Below are 19,031 nucleotides of genomic sequence, written 5' to 3'. Positions count from 1 at the left end.
TGCAATCATGACACTGCAAACATTAATCTTTGCTATAATGATACTGGACCCATGTTTCATAGACACAGATGGGACACGGTGTTTTTTTTCGTTGTTATGGCTGTGTTTAGTTCACGTCAAAATTGGAAATTTGGTTGAAATTGGAACGATGTGACAGAAAAGTTGGAAGTTTGTGTGTGTATGAAAGTTTTGATGTGATGGAAAAGTTGGAAGTTTGAAAAATAAAATTTTGGAACTAAACACGGTGTATACCGTAGATAAAAGCGCAACACCACTATACATGTAACACCAAACTTACATACTTATAAATGTATTTTCAAACATATGTTAAAAGAGACGAAAAAAATGATGTAATATTCGTGAAATTTAGTGTTTAAATCTTGGGGGCATGCACCCACGTTTACAGCACCACATCAGTGGCGTCTTTTCCATGTCCTTTATTTCAATAAGCTGCTAGTTTTGCTGGCAACGTTTTAATTAGTGAGAATAAATATAATGGCTAAAATTTAATACTCCCTCCGTTTAAGGTTATAGGACGTTTTGACTTTGTTCTGCTTTAAGTTTCACCAAGTTTATAGAAAAAAGTAGTAACATTTTCAACCCATGATAAATTTATTATGAAAATATATTCAATTATTGATTTGATGAAAGTAATTTAATATTATAAATATTACTATATTTGTCTATAAACTTACTCAAACTTGAAACAATTTAACTTTGACAAAAGTTAAAACGTCTTGTAACCTAAAATGGAGGGAGTATTAGATTAGAGGGAATATCTCTATATATAGCGGTAGTTTGAGTTTCTTTTATATGTCTAATGTTGTATAATTATATCATTTCAATTTCAATAGTTATTAATAAAATATTAAGAACTTATAGTCAGAATTTATCAAATATCAAACAGTGACAGTATCATTTTTTGAGCAGTTGTCTTTTTCTCGAGGAACCAGTACTTTCTACCATATTGATGTGTAGGATTTTGATGATATGGATAAGGCTGAAATATGGGGCATTATAGGATTTTGATACGAATAGAATACATGCGACATATGCAAAGATTTAACTCGGATGCTACAGACAAGACATGATATAAGAGAGTTACTACTGTAAAATCAAAGGTGTTTTTGATTATTATTCTGTGATGAACAATTGGGCATTGGAGATTATTGGTTTTGTTATTTAGAATCTATTCACGAAGTGTTTTTGGAGATGATTGGATTTCATAGGTGATCGCAGGATTCGTCATTTTATGTGACCGGTCAGACCGACGGTATATGCGTGTCAGACCGGCCAGCCCGCGGTCTGACCGGCCAACGCTGTGTCGGTTTTGGTTTCGGGTTGTTTATTTGGATATCCGTGATTATTTCATGATTATGGCTTCTAGATGGATACTATACGTATGTAATACTGTTGTTTGCTTCTAATGAGTCAAGTTGGAGATAGCTTGGTCTCGGAATATGGTTTCTTTGTTTATTTCATGTGTAGGTGACTCAATGCCTCAAGAGAGTATTTGCGGTGATGGACCGGAAGTCAGCTTAGGGATAAGACGACGTCCCTGGTGGTCAGAGATCATGCGGGATACTTAGGCTAGAGTTGATGCACGTGGTTGATGGAGATTCCATATGGCATACGATGGAGGTATTGTGTGCGTATGGGATGCGGAGTTGAATTTGGAAGGAGTCCAAATTTGGTATGATTGGTTATGCAAAGTTTCTTTCTTGTACTAGAGGGTTTCCTAAGGTGTTTAGGACTCTTAGTATGAGTTTGGTTCGTGGCTTTAGGCTGCCTACCTCGGGTATAAATAGAGGGGGAGCGTGAGGCTTCCCGGTATCGCTTTTCAGAGCAATTGAGTTGAGTTTTGAGTTAGGATTTCGAGTTTAGTTGAAATTTTTGTAAGGAGTGATGTTGGTGCACTCTGTAAACACAGAGAGAATCAATAAAGTCGTCATCCACTTTAAGAGTTATTCGATTTGTGTTTACCGGGTTTCGGCGGTCTAACCGACGACTCATCGGCGGTCAGACCGGCGGGGCATCGCGGCGGTCAGACCAGCGGCGACATCAGGCGCGGCAAGGATTCCAGAGCGGTCCAACCGGAAGATCAACACCGGTCAGACTGGCGGCTATGCTTCGGTCAGACCGGCTAATCTACTCCGGTCAGACCGATCTCATCGAAATTGAGGGTAACTTTTATTTCCGCTAAAAGTTTTCGGTTTTTGGGTATACCAACCATTCACCCCCCTCTGGTTGGCTTAGTTATTGTGATTCGATCCTACAACTACCTCCGTCCCAAAATAAGCGTGATCGTGAGAATCCGTGTCTAACATCTGACCGTCCGTCTTATTTGAAAAGTTTATGGAAAAATAAAAAAAGTTAGTGACATATAAAGTATTTTTTTATGTTTTATCATCTACTAATAACAATAAAAATACTAATCATAAAAAGATTTTAAATAAGATGAAAGTTTAAACGTTGGATATGAATGAATAATATAAAATTGTACTTATTTTAGGACGGATGGAGTAGCAATTAGTGTTACCGTGTGTACTCTAGTTTTTAAGATGCCGTGGATGATACAGACACTACTGATAGTATGTTTCGATGGAGAAATTATGTGCTTTTCATTACCCTTTTTGTCGTTTTTTTTCGGGGATTATCCTTTTTGTCTTTAATGCCTAGCTAGTAGCATTGGTATCTTTCTTTACACGCACTTCTTTTTGGAAGCGTATTTCTTTCCAATAAAACACTACGATAAGATTAAGCACATCTTAGCCTTGGCCGTTTTGCATGCATGGGAGATGCACAACATACATGTTCCTCTTGCTCGTGGGTCCCACGTGTAAGTGAGAGTGAGTAGGTGCGAGTGGGGAAGGGAAATGTTCCAAACAAGGTTGGTGGTGGGCTGGCGGCGTGCGTGCTTTCAGGACTGGAAGACGGGCTTGGTCAGAAGAGAGCATGCACGCCTCACACGTTTGTTTTTTGCTTATACATTAACAATGCACAAACTTGATCATGTTCTTGAGACGACCACGACGACGACGAAATTTCGTTTATGCAACATCATTCACCAGCTTGTTGATGAAAAATAAATAAAAGATGGGCATAGGCACAGGGAATAATAAGAAGAGCCATGTGATCCAAGAGATTTAGGCTGAGTTTAGTGCCAAAATTTTTCTTCGAACTTCTAACTTTTCCATCACATCAAAATTTTTCTACACACATAAACTTCCAACTTTTCCGTCACATCGTTCTAATTTCACCAAACTTCCAATTATGATGTGAACTAAACACACCCATAAATACAAAGGAAAATCATGCAGTAATATCTGATTACTTGTCATATAACAAAATGACAGGGTGAGTACCTATCAGGATAGCATATATAGATTGGTAGAAAGGTCCAAAAGGAAGGGGGCAGGAAACAACCAGTCAAGTCATATAAGTACCGAATAAAAAGGCACTTTCATGGAGACCACCAAATACACCAGCCATTACATCTGCAAGATATTTCTTTTAGCTGGATGAACTCACTCCACGTGCTTGTCAAATACTTATTCCAACATTTTCTGGAACCATATATATATATATATATATATATATATATATATATATATATATATATATTTCATACAAAAATCATCAGGAACAAAGAGGGTCTGGTACAAACAGTGGTTTGTCCCATCTCCCTGTTGACGAGGGAAATCGGAAGTTGTAAAAGGCCCCAACAAAGACAGCACCTACAAAGGCTTCCGACCTCAAATGTTCCAGGAGGCAGAAACAATTGAGTCCGTGAAGCTGAATTGCTGCACGGCGGTTATTTTTCCCTCTTCAGGCTCAAGAAGAACGGATGGCGGACATTAGCTGCCGAGGCATGAAATAGAATGGATATGAGGTTTTTTCTGTATGGGGGGAGTACATCTACAGACTGTCCAGTTTTGCTGTGTAAGAGGTTTCTCAGCATCAGTATAACAACTCCTGGAAGACAGGATCGACGCTGCGTTGCCACTTCGTCTCGTACAAATTGAGCAGCCTCTCAGCTGGGGTCACTCCTGCAACAAAGTAGGCTACGAATTATTGTCTGAAAACAGAGTTAAACTCTTCATTTTTATTATCTAGAGCCCAGCAAAACCATGAAAATGTTTATATCATCATCAATGAAAAGAGATGCTGGAATGTTGAAATCTTCACCTGAACTGATCACTGCATCAACCTCTCTTAAGAAACCAACCTCCTTGTACCCTCTTCTTTCTAATCCATTCTGGAATAACAAAAAAAGATGCATTACTATAATCTGCATGCACTCCATGTTATAAAAGAATGTACATTCAAGAAAGTTACTAACCTTAGACAACTGCAGAATTTCTTCAGCTAGATCTCTTACATATCCATCCCGGAAGGGTGTCTTCAAACCGGTTACAGGTACCTAATCAAATTAAATACAGTAAGGCCGAGGTGACTCTAGTAGCATGTTGTAACTTCTGAACCTGGGTTACTTTGCTAATTTACAAATTATTCTGACAAAAAGGATTATATAATTCTGTTAAACTGGTGTGATTGTAAGGCAAAACAAAAGTTTATTTATGGACCAACAGCATATTATATAACTTGGCAGGGACAGAGAGCACAAATAACTCAAGATACCTTTCGCCTTAGCATTTCTCTTTCTTCATTTGTCCAATCAGAGGTCATGTCCGAAATACTTTGCAGTGATTCCTCATCATACAACAGCCCAACCTGTATACAAGTACCAATTCCAAAACTGATTCAAAATTCTTCCTATACAACATGGAAGATATAAATTACTACAGTACCCATGTCCAAACTCCTTGCGTTTACTTCTACTTGACACCAATGACCACACTGCAAACTGTACAGAAATACAAAAGAAGTGCAAAGGAGTAAGCTAACAAACCCAAAATGCTGGCAAAGCACACAATCTCCTCCATGGGCCACCATCAGCACCTCTCATCTCTAGATATCGCTTCAGCCTAACCTGCAAGCCAAATACAAAAGAACAAATAGTTATTACATTAAGCTTACAGTGTCAACATGCCATGATGATCGTGCTATACAAATTGAAGGGCAAACCTCAGGAAATATTGTTGTTAGATGGTTCTCCCAGTCATTCAAAGTAGGCAGCTCCCCCGGAGCTTGTGAGAGTTTTCCTGCCATAAAATCCTGCAAAACAAATATAAATCCATTTAGTCTAGTTAATAACCAAGTTCTGTATTCTATAGCCAAAGCTCTACTGCATATAACAGCACAAGCACTACTAAGGTAACAGAAACAGGAAGAGACCCGAAATGACATTCCAGTACAGTCAATGTACTTCTTATTACGATAGACAAAATACATCGGGACATCTAATGCGTAGTCCACATATCGCTCAAATCTGCATCAAAGAAACGAACTATAATCAGAATTTCAGTTACATGGAAACCTTCATTTCATGTATAAAATATCTTTGGCCAAAATGAGGTTTTTAATCACATTGCCAGTGTTCTGGGTGGGGGAAGAGGGTCGAATGGTATGAATTATAGATAGTTAGATACTAACCCAAATGAGTCATCGAACACAAAAGGAAGCATCCCTGAGCGGTTGTTGTCAGTATCAGTCCAAATATGGCTGCAGATCATGAATGATGTTGTTGGCAACTTCATACAACAAAACAATGTACTTTTAAAAGCAATAAAGCAATCACCTTCTTAAGCTAAGATACCCATTTGGTTTTCCTTCTTTGAAGGGAGAATTAGCAAATATTGCTGTTGCAATCTGTTAAATGGCAACGATCCATTAAATGAATAAACCAGGTTCATGTGAGAGGGGGTAAAGTAAATGATCAGGGAAGATAACAAAAGTACCCACAGGCTGTAATGCAAGACCAGCACGGAATTTCCTTATCATATCTTGCTCTGAACTGAAGTCAAGATTAACCTTCATGACTCAAGTAAAGTTGTTTAGAGAAGTAACAATAAGTTTGCAAGTTTCTTTAAGATGGAATTCCAAAATTAGTACATCAACATATAATTACACTCACCTGAACAGTGCATGTTCGGAACATCATATCAAGCCCAAGAGAGCCAACTTTAGGCATGTAATTCCTCATAATTTCGTACCTTCCCTATAAAGAAACAAACTGAAGCATTAAAATTTATAGGAACCCTTCTCGTAAGTTAAGTTAAATATGTAGGCAACACTGAATTCATAGAAAAGCTTTTACAATGTCTAAGGCCAAAACTACCTTGGGCATTATTGGTATGTCACTCAGTGCCCACTTTGGCTGAAAACCAATTCCGAGAAATCCAATCCCCATTTCCTCTCCAACTGCTTTGACCTACAAGAACAGATGTTTCGGATTGGATCAACTGCTGGCAAAAAAACTTTCGGACTGAAGATATATATGGCATGGCAATGCACAAATCATAAGTGAAAATCACATAAAGCAAGAAGTTAATACAGGGATGCACTGCACATTACCTGGTAAAGATGTGAATTAACCTCAGCACAGGTTTGATGTAATGTTTCAAGAGGAGCACCACTAAGTTCAAACTGACCGCCAGGTTCTAGTGAAATGCTTTGTTTTCCCTGCAACCATATACAAGTACCTCGAATTAAGGAAAAAACTAAAATTGTCAGAACAAACTGTAATGTTTTTGTTTGTTTTTCCATTAGAAATAATTACGGCACTCTAGTGAAACACATGGAAATTTTCTCCACATTAATTGTTGGTCTAAGTCATGTAAGGTGGTCTTATAGGGGAAATAACAACAGCATAATACCTGCTTGAGACCGATAACATTATTTTCTTCAACTATCTTGTCCCAATCAAATCTCTCAGCAAGTCCATTCAGGATGTCACGGATCTGATCGTACTTTATAGGACGCAATGTATCAACTTCAAAACCGAACTTCTCATGTTCTGTGCCAATTCTGTGAAATCAGAAATTTATTTATGGCATAATCAAAATAACAAACTGGAATACTCCATATCAAACAAAGCGGGAGTAAATTGAACAAACAAGATGACATTGCCAATGCCACAAAAACTGAATGCAGGCACCAGCAGCACTTTCATGCCCAACGAATGGTGCTAGCAGATCAGGTAGAAATAACAATCACAGCTAAAATTACCAATAAAAAAAATGATCAAACAGTTGCATTAACAATGCATAAGGCTAAACAGTTTGTCTATCCAACATTAGAGTACTAGAGCCATATAAACCAGTTCATCAGTCATCAATAGAAAGCCCGAAATCAATCGATTTATAACTAAAACTGCAATTGCGTAGCTAAAGCAGCAAGTTAGGCTATGCCAATAGGAAATTCTCCAATTCCACATTTCCATCGAACCAAATACGATAATGATGTCTCCATGCGAACCATTCTACCAACCACTAGTTTTTTTAGAGGAAAAAACTACCTACCACTACCACTAGTGAAGCAGTGACAAGCTATCCAATTTCGCCAAAGAAAAAAAAACAAACACAAGGGAATCTCCTCTCCTCACCTCCGGTTCTCCTTGGGCTTGCACCCGGAGACGAGGTAGGCCACGAGGTCCTCCTTGGTGAGCGGCTCCGTCATCTGCACCGCCTCCTCCGTCGGTGGGCTCGCCGCCACGGCCCCACCTTGCCCCCTCCCCGCCGTCGGGACCGCGACCACCGGCCGCCCCCTCCTCCTCCTCCTCCCCGCCGCACCCCCGTCCGGCGCCACCCGCGCCACCGCGAGCCGCGACGCCACCGCCATCAAATCCGTACACCTAAGAAAAACCTTGAGAATCACCAAAAGAAAAGGAGGAAAAAATCAGCGGGAAATTGAGGCCATAATACGTGGCTCAGCTCACGAGGCCGCGGAATCGGGCTCACTCACCTCACCTCCCCGCCGGCGAGAGAGGCACGGCGACGGCGAGTGCGAGACAGCGATAGGCGAGCGAGAAGATGATAGAGAGGGGGAGGCGAGGCGGTGAGGTTATAAAAGCGGTGGGGTGGGGCCCAGACGTCAGTGGCGGGATGACGCCACGTCAGCTGGGCTCTCCCCCTTGAAGTGCGCGCTGCTTTTGCTGCTGCTGTTGATGATGATGCATCAGGGAGGGGGGCTGCTAATTCGGTGTGATTAGTACATACAGTAGTTTAATTAGAATTTTGAGGGCTTTAATGATTGTGATTTTTGTTAATATAAGTGAATCTTCTCCGATGATGACGTATGAGGTGACCACATGTTACATATGGGAACGGATCATATGATCTTTTGCAAGGAAGAGCCTATTCAGATTTGTATTAATTTCGGTAAAAATTAAATGGTTATACATATTTGACAACTTCATAAAAACAGTATGGTTTGAAATGGTATCGATCTAAACGACACCGAAAATTCAGGGGGCAAACAGATTTTGTACCACTGTAGCAAACAGTGATTTTGTAGTAGCGATTTCATGTTTGTTCCCGAAATTTTCTGTAGCAATTTTATCGTTTAATTGGGTCCTGTAGTACATCAATCTTGTCCATCCATTGCAAATCAAATGGCTCTAAACCTCCTAAAGTATTTTTTTTTAATAATGAAACCTCCTAAAGTAATACTAGTACTATACCACATTGTGTGTGTGTGTGTGTGTGTTTTTTTAGAACATATACCACATTGTGTTGCTCTAGCTTCTAACCCTCAAAGAGAGATGATACATTTCAGCTTTCGTTGTTTCCTTGTCGATTGGTCGTGCATAGCCAAAATTTATTTTTTAAAACTTGATCTAAGAGGTTTTTTTTCATCGTAATCTATTTTGAAGCTTTTGTTTTAAGTTTTAACTGCCTTTTACGATCAGAGTCTTTGCTCTTTTCCCTGACATTTGAAGTGAAAAAAGAGTGTAAACATTTTGGTGATGTAGGGTATGAAAGTGCTTCTGATGATTCTGTTTTCTCAAGTGGTGAAATGGATCTTCTCTGCCTCTGATGATGATGTATGAGCTGAGCTGAGCACATGCGTTGATGCAGAAGTAGTACTAAAATGGATCTCGCACACTTTCTCTCTTTCCGTATAGCCAAGCTGTGCTGCAAAGATCACTGATCAGAGTGAACCTGGTACATTTTCACGGGCAGGTTCATTCTGTAGGACTGTCTGCTTGGCTTGACCGGTGCAATCCAGTGATCAGCAGTACTGTACTCCACTATAGTAATCAGAGCATGTGCGCCAGCTTTTCTCCCTTCTGTTGTTACTCTAATACATTTGAGATTAACTAATTATGGTCACTAATCAGCTATTGACAGTAGCAATTGGCCGGCTTGGCCAAATATGCAAGTGAGTTGGGCTGTTACTTTGCCTTCTTTTTCACAAAGGAAAATGTTGCTGTCAAGATATACTCCATATTTGGTAAGACGAATGATTAAAAGTTTTTAAAAAAACTTAAAGCGACGAGTATTTTCGGACGGAGGTAGTACACCATATGCGTTCTCTTTTTTTTTAACCGGTTCTGGCAATGAAACCAGTATGTTCTTTTTCTATGTCAAAACACCTAATTTAAATCATATTAGTTTTGAATCCTCATCTTTTTGTTATAGGAATTCAAAAACTGTAGGAGTCTCCTTTGATTTTTGTCCACAGATTTTGTCAGAGATAGAGGTAGAGACGGAACTCTTTCACTTCGTGTCATGATTCCTACGCGACAGCGAGACCGTATCAGATGCTCCCACAACATTACGCGCAAGTGTCCTGCAGGTCTTGACTCTCGAGATTTAGATTTTTCTTTTAACTACCTAGTTGATAGAAAATTTATTCAAAAACTTTCAAATGAAGTATATAATAGTGTAATTTGGTAATTTGTATGTAACTATGTTATTTTTTAAAACAATTAACGTTGTACGGTAGTGGAGACATGCGCGAGCGCCTGGCGTGTGCCAAATAATCTTTTTCGCTAACCGGTTGAAAAATCACAATTTTATGTCGCAAGAATTTAGCAATTCTATTTTTTTTTCTTAAGATGTTCATATCAATCCTCACGTCGTTTTTCTAGGCTAATAAGCCATAGAAAAATGAACAAAGCAATGAAAAATAATTTATAAGTAAAACTTTTGTACCTGTGTTCTTAATAATTTAAAAGCCAATGCTAGAATATAAATTATGATTAAAAAAATCCTTGAATTAAGTTTGAAATTTAAATTTTAGCTGCAGCCGGATAACCCAACAAGCAAACGATGGATTCTAATGTTTAATTCTTGATGCAATGTCAATGTGTGCAACATAGTACTACATGATTATATGGCAAAATTCGGCTTCGACTGCACTTGGTTGGCGTTTGGATTGGAGCCGTCTTTCGGCAAATCAATATGGCGCCTACCGAATTGGTACTTTGGTAGGATATTGAACCAAACTTGATCTCCATTCTGATCTCGGAGCATATATTCTGCTTGAGATATTACGCAAATTTCAACTCGTTCGAACTTCTTGCAAATTTTTCCCGTAACCTAAATGAAGAGAGTTTGTTCTTGTGGTCCTAAGATAAGAAAATGAAAAAGTACACCAATGGTCCCTTAACTTGTCGTCGAGTTACAAAATCACCCCAACCGCAAAATCAGATATTCGACGTCCCTTAACTAATCAAAACCAGTCAGAATAGGTTCTTCGGTGATTTTAACACCGGTTTTGTCCTATGTGGCGGCTGAGGCAACGTGGGACCTACGTGGGTCCTACATGTCAGGATGCCACGTCATCTCTCTCCCTTCCTCCTTCTCTCTCTCTCACTCTTCTCTTCTCTTCTCTTCTCTTCTCTTTTCTGGGCAAGCCGGCCAGCGGCTGGGGTGGAGGCCGCCGGGGCGAGGCGGGAGAGAAGGAGGGTGGCCCCGTAACTGCGGCCGGCGGCGACGGTCGCAGTGGGAAAGCACGGCGGCAGCCCGGCGGGGCTCCGTGGCGGCCAAAGATGGGCCCGGGGAGGCGGCAACAAGGCGGGAACGGGCGTGCGGCGGAAGGCGGAGGTTGGCGTCGGTGTGGGCGAGGCGGATGGCCGGGTGGGCGGGTGGGTCTCGCGAGCGGCGATGTCGACGCCGCGGAGGTGGACGCAGACGCGGTCGGGGTAGGCCCAGTGGTCGAGGCGGTACAAGAAGAGCGACATGGGGTGGCGGGAAGCAGTGGCGCTGGTGGTCGCGGCGGAAGGCGTCCGTGGCGATGACGCCTGCAGACGCTGCTGCAGCGGGCCACCTCGGCGGCCGGCATGCAGACCTCGACGCGCGGGGCACGAATCACTGCTCCATTCGGCAAGTCCCCGTTCGCCTCCGCGTGTTCCCCTACATTTGCCGTCGTAGCCTGGTCGCCTCCGATCGCTGCCGTGCCTGGTCGCGAGAGGGCGTCGGCGGCAACACCAGACCTACCCACTAAACAAAAAATTAATAATAATCCTGACCAAACTAAACTCTTTTTTATTTTCACCATCAATTCACTAACAATGGCCAAGCTAGCCCGAGCAAAAAAAAAAAAAAAAAAAGGCATGTACAGACACACAGACCAAATCCTTCCTTGGAACTGGATGATGACGACGAGGAAGATCACGACGGCGGCGGCGCGGGTGCCACGGACTAGAGTGCCTGCGCGAGCGCCGCCATGGCGCTCACCTGCATCTCCAGCGCAGCAATGTAGTCTGACGCCTCCGCCAGGAGCGCCGGGAACGCCAGCCGCCCCAGTACCTTCGCCTTGCTCGCCAGTGGCGGCTGCGAGCGCGGTAGGCGACGGGGGCGCACGCGGTGGAGCGCGCCGCCGCCGAATTCTTTCCCGTCGGCCGCCGGCTGCGCCGTGCCTAGCCTCTCCGTCCCGTGCACGCTCATCACCCGTGTAAAGGGCAAGAGAGGGGGAAGGAATAAGAGGCTGACATATCGGACCCACATGGGTCTCACGCTGACTTAGCCGCCACGTAGGACAAAATCGGATCAAAACCACCGAAGAATCTATTATGACCGGTTTTGATTAGTTAAGGGACGCTCGATATCTGGTTTTGCGGAGGGGGACGATTTTGTAACTCGATGACAAGTTAAGGGACCTTCGGTGTACTTTTTCCATAAGAAAAAGAGTGAGAATTCTCAAGTGGGCCAATATGAAAGCAAGAGTGGGCTGTGGCCCATGCATGGGATAGTTTTTGCACAGTACAAAAGCCCAATGTATAGCCTGGATAAATTGGGCCTTTTCTTATGAATAGACAGAAGAATTCGTTTTTGTATTATTAATTTTTATTATTTATTAAAATATTTACATAAATAATTTTTTGTTTCAAATAATTACATATCTACACCCCTAACACACTCTGGGAGAGCTTTTTTAGAAAACATCCTTTCAGAGGGCAATTTTTTGACGTGATGGGTCTAAATGCAAAATTGCCATATAGTTTATCATATGATAGTTATAAAGTTTTTAAATATTTCATATAAGTTAGATAAAGCCAAACTTTATATGAAAATTATAGATCTCGACGAAGTCTATAACTTTGTAGTTGATAATTTTTTTCATTTTATATCATTTAGATGTTCAAATATTCGTTATAAATTTTATAGCCATATTTACAATAGAGTGAAGTACATAGGCGGTCCTTAAACTTGTGCAGTGGTGTCATCTAGATCCCTGAACTCCTAAAATGCATTTTTAGATCCCTGAACTTGCCATGATGGGTTCTAACCCACTCGATTCGCTGACGTGGCAATGCCACGGTGACGCCTACATGTCAGTGGAATCCACATGTCAAGCATATATAAAAAATAAAATTAAAAACCATATTTTCTCCTCTTAGGTAGACAGAAGAAAGATAGAAATTCTAAGGTAGAGAGGAGAAAATATATTTTTCTACTTATATTTTTTTCTATGTGACTGACACGTGGGTCCAACTAACACATATGAACTATTGTAACATGCCACATCAGCGTATGGAAGGGGTTGGAGCTCGTTTGGACCTATATGACACCCCAAAACAAGTTTGAGGACCCGAAAATGCATTTTAAGAGTTTAGGGACCTAGATGACACACCCACACAAGTTTAGGGATCGCTTGTGCACTTCACTCTTTACAATATATCTCTGATGTATAAAAGTTGTAGATCACGATGAGATCTATAACTTTGTAACTGATCACTCTTTCATATAAAGTTATTTTAGAGTGTTAGATAGGCGAAACTAATTTTATATGGCCTAAATGTAAATACAAATAAAATTTTCATATATTTGTCCATAGTGACTTAAAAGCCAATGCTAAATAGAAATTACGTTTTAAATATCTTATAATCACACTACTAGAAAAATGATTTTTCATGGCGTTGGTCTATGATTTTCACTGGCGGAAAAATGCCAAAACCGCCAGCAAAATTGTAACGAGGGGGTAAGGGGCAACGACCGCCAGCAAAAATAGATCTTCGCTAGCGGCCGCGTTATACCAGCCGCCAGCGAAGATATGTCTATTTTCGCTGGCGGTCACTTAGGCTTATAGCAAACCAATGAGGCCCTCCTTCACCACCGACCACATCTAACCAATGCATACGCCACTGCGCACCTCCGGTCGCATTCGATGGTGGCGGCAAAGGCAAAGGAGATGAAGGGCCGCAGCTCGTCAACAAGGTTGCTATGGAGGTAGGCGGTGCTAAGGTGTGGCCCCGCTACTCTCCTTGAGCTCAAGCACCGCCTTGCTGCCATGGTTGTCATACTTGCCACCACCAAAGTGCCTATTCTTCTTCAATTATAGTCTTGTCCATCGATCTCAGATTATAATCTTCTAGGCCCACATAGGCTTCTTTTCTCCCCTTCCCTATCAAAATTCAGGTATATATCTCGGTCATAATCGAAGACCGACCCAAACTAAATGAAACAAAACTACTTAGTCTTAAACAAAATTTTGCAATGCAATTTGGTCTTTAATTTTAAATCACTAAACTTATGAAAAGACCAAAGATTTAGATCGAGTTCTTCGGTCAGACTGAATGGCCACCCTTATGTGTGAGTGTTTGTATGCGTGTGTGATGTTTTGTGCCTGCTTTTTATGTAATAAAAACATATACAATTGCTATGAAAAAAGTATTATATAGTGAGTTACCTAATTGTGTAATTGTCAGTGTAATAAAAAAACCTACTCCCTCCATCCTAAAATATAATCATTTTTAGCTATGAATCTGGATCACTATTTATCTAAATTTATACATAAAAATGCTTATATTTTGGGACGAAGGTGATATATAACCCTATCTTTGCTCAACGAGTTACATCCAATTATTCCACAAATTCGCTCAAACGCGACCACACACCAAAGGGTTCACGTGAACACACCAAAATTTAGCAAAATTCAAGCAAAAACTAATAAGCACCAACACAATATAAAGAAATCACAATTTATTAAATCCTATTTGCGAAGAAAAAAACCTACTCCCTCCGTCCCTAAATATAAAGGATTTTAGTGGGATGTGACACATCCTAGTACAATATATCTGGATATGATGTGTCACATTCTATCAAATTTTTTTATATTTAGGGACGGAGGGAGTACTAGGCATATAATTGGGCACCTAATCGTCGGTATGATAAAAACAAAAATATAATCATCCTGCAAAAAGTAATACTCTCTGTTGTGCTCGTGAGGTATAAAGTCAGGATGAGCAAAAGCTCGATCCATTATTCAGGGGAAGCAAACAAAATTGAGCAATGATAAAAAAACTACTACACTAGGAATTATATGACACGTACGTATAGTGCTTCTGCCTTTCAGTTCAGGGCTCTCATCTTTCACTAGCCTTGCCATGTCTCCTTGCTAAAAGAAGAACTAGTGGTCATTAGATTAATCAAGACGTGTTTACCGAGTATAAATCCACCATATCTTACTACATATAATGATTTTTAAGACCTGACTTTTTGGACACGTTTAGGGTGACCTGCGTGTAAACATATGCCTCTTCAACGTGTGTGCCGCATTTACACTAGGAATGTACAGAGATAATACTATCATATTGGAATTAATAGCTGTAGCCTTTCTTTGTGTGCAATGAAATATCTCCTCCCCCCCCCCCCCCCCCCCCTTTTTCCCTTAAAAAAATTATTCTCTCGAACGCCCAACGATCGAAACATTTTAGAATTTTATCCAACAATAAGGGATTTTATATATACTATATAGTGCCCGATCAATCATTGATATTTAATTTTATTCTCACCTTATCCACAACCACTTTTTCACTCACCACGCAACATGAGGCATGCATAATAGTGATCTTTTATCTTCATCCTTAATCTCTTAAAAACCTAGAATCCCTCCTTTTAGAAATGGAGGGAGTATTATCGTTTCTCAAATAAGATCCAATAAAGAATTTTATCCATATATCCATTTGAATGTGTTTCAACTTAATTTGTATTGCATGGTGTAGAGGGACATACTAACTGAGTTTTTTATCTCGAAAAGAAAAGAAAAGAAAAGAAAAGAAGAGCAGGAGAGAAACACTTGCCACAACTTGTGGCTAAGCACTTTGACTAAATCAAGCAAGTCTTTGGTTCATTGCTATATTTATGACATACCACACTTTTATAGCTCATGTTTCCATGTGTCATACTCACAGGCTTTTGTCACAACTTGCCACACTTGTGATCAATAATTTTTTAAGGTAAATCTCAAAGAGGTGTAACACCCTGAAAATTCGACCGACAAAAATCTAAACTCTAAAAATACGGATTTTCAAAAACTTTAAAAATTAATTGCATCATGCCGATCCTATTCGCTTATTTTATTTGGATTTAATCTCGAAGTTTACTAACCGTGAGTAAAGAATAGTTAATTAGGAATAAACCATAAAAACAAGTTGGTAAAATAAATATAAACTAAAATAAAGATTAGGTGTGGATAGGAATAAATAAAATATTATCGCGACCATATTTGGATCAATTAAAATACGATGGAATAAGAGTTAACCCTAATTAAAAATTCAAATAGATTAAATAAAAATAAAATATGAGTAATATTAATCTACGGTGAATTCATTAGTTGAGATAACACAAATATTGAGTAAAATGCATATATGCAAAAATTAGGAATTGTTGAATCAAATTTATATGGAAAATACACAAAAATCGGGATAAATAGAAAAGTCACTGTTCATTGCACTCCAGGTGCTCGACACGGTCCCCCTAGCCCCGCCCCCTCCCCTGCCGCGCGCGCCGCTCGCCGCGCGCCGCCCGCCTGTGCGCCGCTCGCCCGCGCGCCGCTCGCCCGCCGCGCCGCCGTCGCCATCATCGCCGTCGCGTCGCCGTCGGCCTCGCGCCGCGTGCCGCCGCCTCGAGCCCTGTACCGCCGCCTCGCACCCCGCGCCGCGCGCCCGCCTGCCGCCACGCGCCCATCCCGTCGCCGCGCCGCGCGCTCGTCCCGTCGCCGCGCCATCGTCCTTTCGCCGTCGCCATCCCGCGCCGCACCACCTGCCCATCGCCATCGCCGCCCACCCGTCGTGTCGCCGCCCATCGCATCCCGCCCCGAGCCCGCGCCGACATCGCCACCCCGTGCCGCGCGTGCTGCCGTCCCGTTGCCGCGTCGCCTCGAGCCCCGCGCAGCCGTCCCGTCGCCGCGTCGCCGCCCGTCGCCGTCAAGCCCGCGCCGCGCCGTCGCTGTCGCGCCGTGCCGTCGTGTCGCCGCCCATCGCATCCCGCCCCGAGCCGCGCGCGTCCCATCGCCGCTGCCGCGCCGCGCGCCGTCTCGTCGCCTCGCGCCGCGAGCCCGCCGCCTCGCGCCCCGCGCCGCCGTCGTTTCACCCTTCCCCCTCCTTCCCCTCTCTTTCTTCCCCTCTCCCCTATAAAAACCCCGGCCCAATCCCCTCCTCCACCCCACTCCATTCCCTCCTCCTCTCCCTCTTCCCCTTCTCCACGCACCGCCGTCGTCGCGCCGCCGCGCCGCCGTTGTCGTGCCGCCGCGCCGCCACCTTCGAAGCCGCCGCGCCGTCGCCCCGGAGCCGCCGCGCCGTGCGTCGCCGCCTTGCGCCGCCGTCGCCGTCGTCGCCGCCACCGCCGCCGCCGGTGAGCCGCCTTTCCCCCTTCGCGTCCACCGCCGTCGCCGCTCGGGTAGGGAGAGAGGGAGCCGAGAGGGAGAGAGACAGGGAGGAGCCGGGTGGAGGAAGAAGAAAAGAAAAGAGAGAAGAGAGAGGAAGAAGGAAGGAAAAGAGAGAAGAGAGAGGGAGAAAAGAAAAGAAGGAAGAGAAAAAGAAAAGAAAAGAAAAGGAAAAGAAAAAGGGGGAAAAGAGAAGGAAATAAGTAGGAAAAATTAGGAGAAATTTAGGACACTTAAAAAAAATATTAGAATTTAAGTATAGGATTAACGAAAATATAGTATTTGCAAAATAATGCTATAATCATAGATGTATTTAAAAACTAAACAATTAGGTGAATTATATAGATTATTGTAGATTGTTTTTAATGATCTCTACAAATGATCAATTCGCGGTAGTAATTTAGATATAATTAATTAGATGAATTCTTATAGGCTATTATAAATTATATTTGGGTAATCTCTATAAGAAATCGATTCACGATAGAAATTCGGATTTAATCACTAGGAATTTTAGACGTATATTATATTTAATCATTTAGCCATAGACTAAATTAAATCGTATAATATTATAAGATAATTTTAGGATTCCGTCCGATGTTCAGCTCGCAATAGAAATGTCTAACCTATTATATGGATATAATGCTCGGTTAGATTAAATTAAAAACTTATGACAACAAAATATTTATACCCGCAAAATAGTTTGAATCGAAATTGGGTTTGCCTTAGTTCGCGAATAATAAAGTTAATATAAAGAAATCGACTTTCGCATTCGACCTTTATTTGGATTTATTTGGATTTTAATTTGAATTCTAACCGAATTCAAATCAATTTTCGCATGTAACTATAGAGCCCGAGGGAGTTGCGGATCCAAGCGAAGGTCAAGACCCGCAAGACATTGAGCAAGGCAAGTCATCACTATTCCTTGAACATGTTGATCCCAATTGCGAAATTATTTTGTTTACAAATAAAATTGCATGCAATGATGAACATCCTACTTGTGATTATGCCATGCCTTGATTATTGTTTGCCCTTATTCCTTCGTAACCATGTTTACGTATGAGTCCCTAGTCAATTATGACAATTGCTTAGAAATGCTATTCTAGAATTATGCATACTCATATTTATCAAATGCTATATGCTTGGGCAATTACCTTTGGGAAGGTAATTGAGATGCGGCATGTGGAGACATGAGCGCCACATTGCCATGATATTGATGACATGATTTGTGAAAGGAAAAAAAATAAAACTAAACAACTATTTTCGACTGGGGCGGACGGAGGATTTGGGTGGTATCTGGAAAAGGCTAGTACCGTCCCCGGTCAATTAAGGACCGAGCCATGAAGTTAAGCATGAAACGACCCCCGTACAACCGTACTTCTCGAATGGGTATAGACCTAGCGGATTAGATAGCCGAGCGGAGGCAGTATCCCTGCATAGATGGTTCACCCCTGAGTGAGGCAGGTGCGCTACGATGGGACAGCCGTTGAGGTAGGGCCGAGAGGCGTGCCCTACATCGGTGTCGCCATTGGTAGGACTGCCATGAGTGTGTGAGAGAGAGAACTTAACTTGAACTATAATTTAATATGTGTGTGAGACTTCTCTTTCCCGGGAGCGCCAGAACTCCTCTCACTGCTAGAAACATGGACACCTAGAGTGCATGAGGATTTAAGTTCATGGAGCGGGTACTGCCAATGCGAGGTTATCGAAAAGCTTTGCCGTGACGCGTCTCATGTGTTGGGACGAGGCTCATGTGTTGGGCAGTTGTGGAGTGCGGGTAAAGTGTACATCCACTGCAGTGTGAGTAAACCAAATCTATTCGAATAGCCGTGCTCGCGGTTATTGAGCACCGGGACATGTATTACACTTGGCTAGACTCTAAATTCTTAACCTGTGTGGGATGGGATATTGCATGATGATTTTTATGCTGATGGAGCCACTTCCTGAGAGGTGGGAATGTGGACGTCCTCAGAAAACCATAACGACTCGATGGCGGGAAGCTATCCTTGGGATCACAA

General features: G+C 42.0%; 1 protein-coding gene across 1 annotated transcript; it reads right to left on the bottom strand.

Annotated features, from left to right (window-relative positions):
- Nucleotides 1–3,440: 3,440 nt before the first annotated feature.
- On the bottom strand, nt 3,441–8,009 carry LOC127773777 (glutamate--cysteine ligase A, chloroplastic). Its single transcript, XM_052299953.1, has 16 exons — nt 7,867–8,009; nt 7,508–7,767; nt 6,780–6,930; nt 6,478–6,585; nt 6,242–6,334; nt 6,038–6,121; nt 5,866–5,934; nt 5,702–5,772; nt 5,557–5,625; nt 5,299–5,392; nt 5,089–5,178; nt 4,913–4,993; nt 4,642–4,734; nt 4,343–4,423; nt 4,189–4,258; nt 3,441–4,049 (listed from the first exon to the last, which is right to left on the bottom strand). The coding sequence occupies exons 2-16, from the start codon at nt 7,741–7,743 to the stop codon at nt 3,961–3,963; spliced, it is 1,479 nt and encodes a 492-aa protein (XP_052155913.1). The 5' UTR covers nt 7,744–7,767; nt 7,867–8,009; the 3' UTR covers nt 3,441–3,960.
- Between the last annotated feature and the right edge of the window lie 11,022 nt (nt 8,010–19,031).

The sequence above is a fragment of the Oryza glaberrima genome, chromosome 5, assembly GCF_000147395.1.
Source record: "Oryza glaberrima chromosome 5, OglaRS2, whole genome shotgun sequence".
NCBI classification, from domain to species: Eukaryota; Viridiplantae; Streptophyta; class Magnoliopsida; order Poales; family Poaceae; genus Oryza; species Oryza glaberrima.
This window is presented reverse-complemented; position numbering and strand designations above follow the sequence as displayed.

Bases quoted from the DNA above. Each gene is read 5' to 3' on its own strand.
- LOC127773777 (XM_052299953.1), bottom strand. From the start codon at position 7,743: ATGGCGGTGGCGTCGCGGCTCGCGGTGGCGCGGGTGGCGCCGGACGGG. The intron at 6,586-6,779 runs GTATTATGCTGT...ATATGGTTGCAG, and splicing joins ATGTTATCGGTCTCAAGCAG to GGAAAACAAAGCATTTCACT. The intron at 6,122-6,241 runs GTAGTTTTGGCC...GTTTCTTTATAG, and splicing joins ACATACCAATAATGCCCAAG to GGAAGGTACGAAATTATGAG.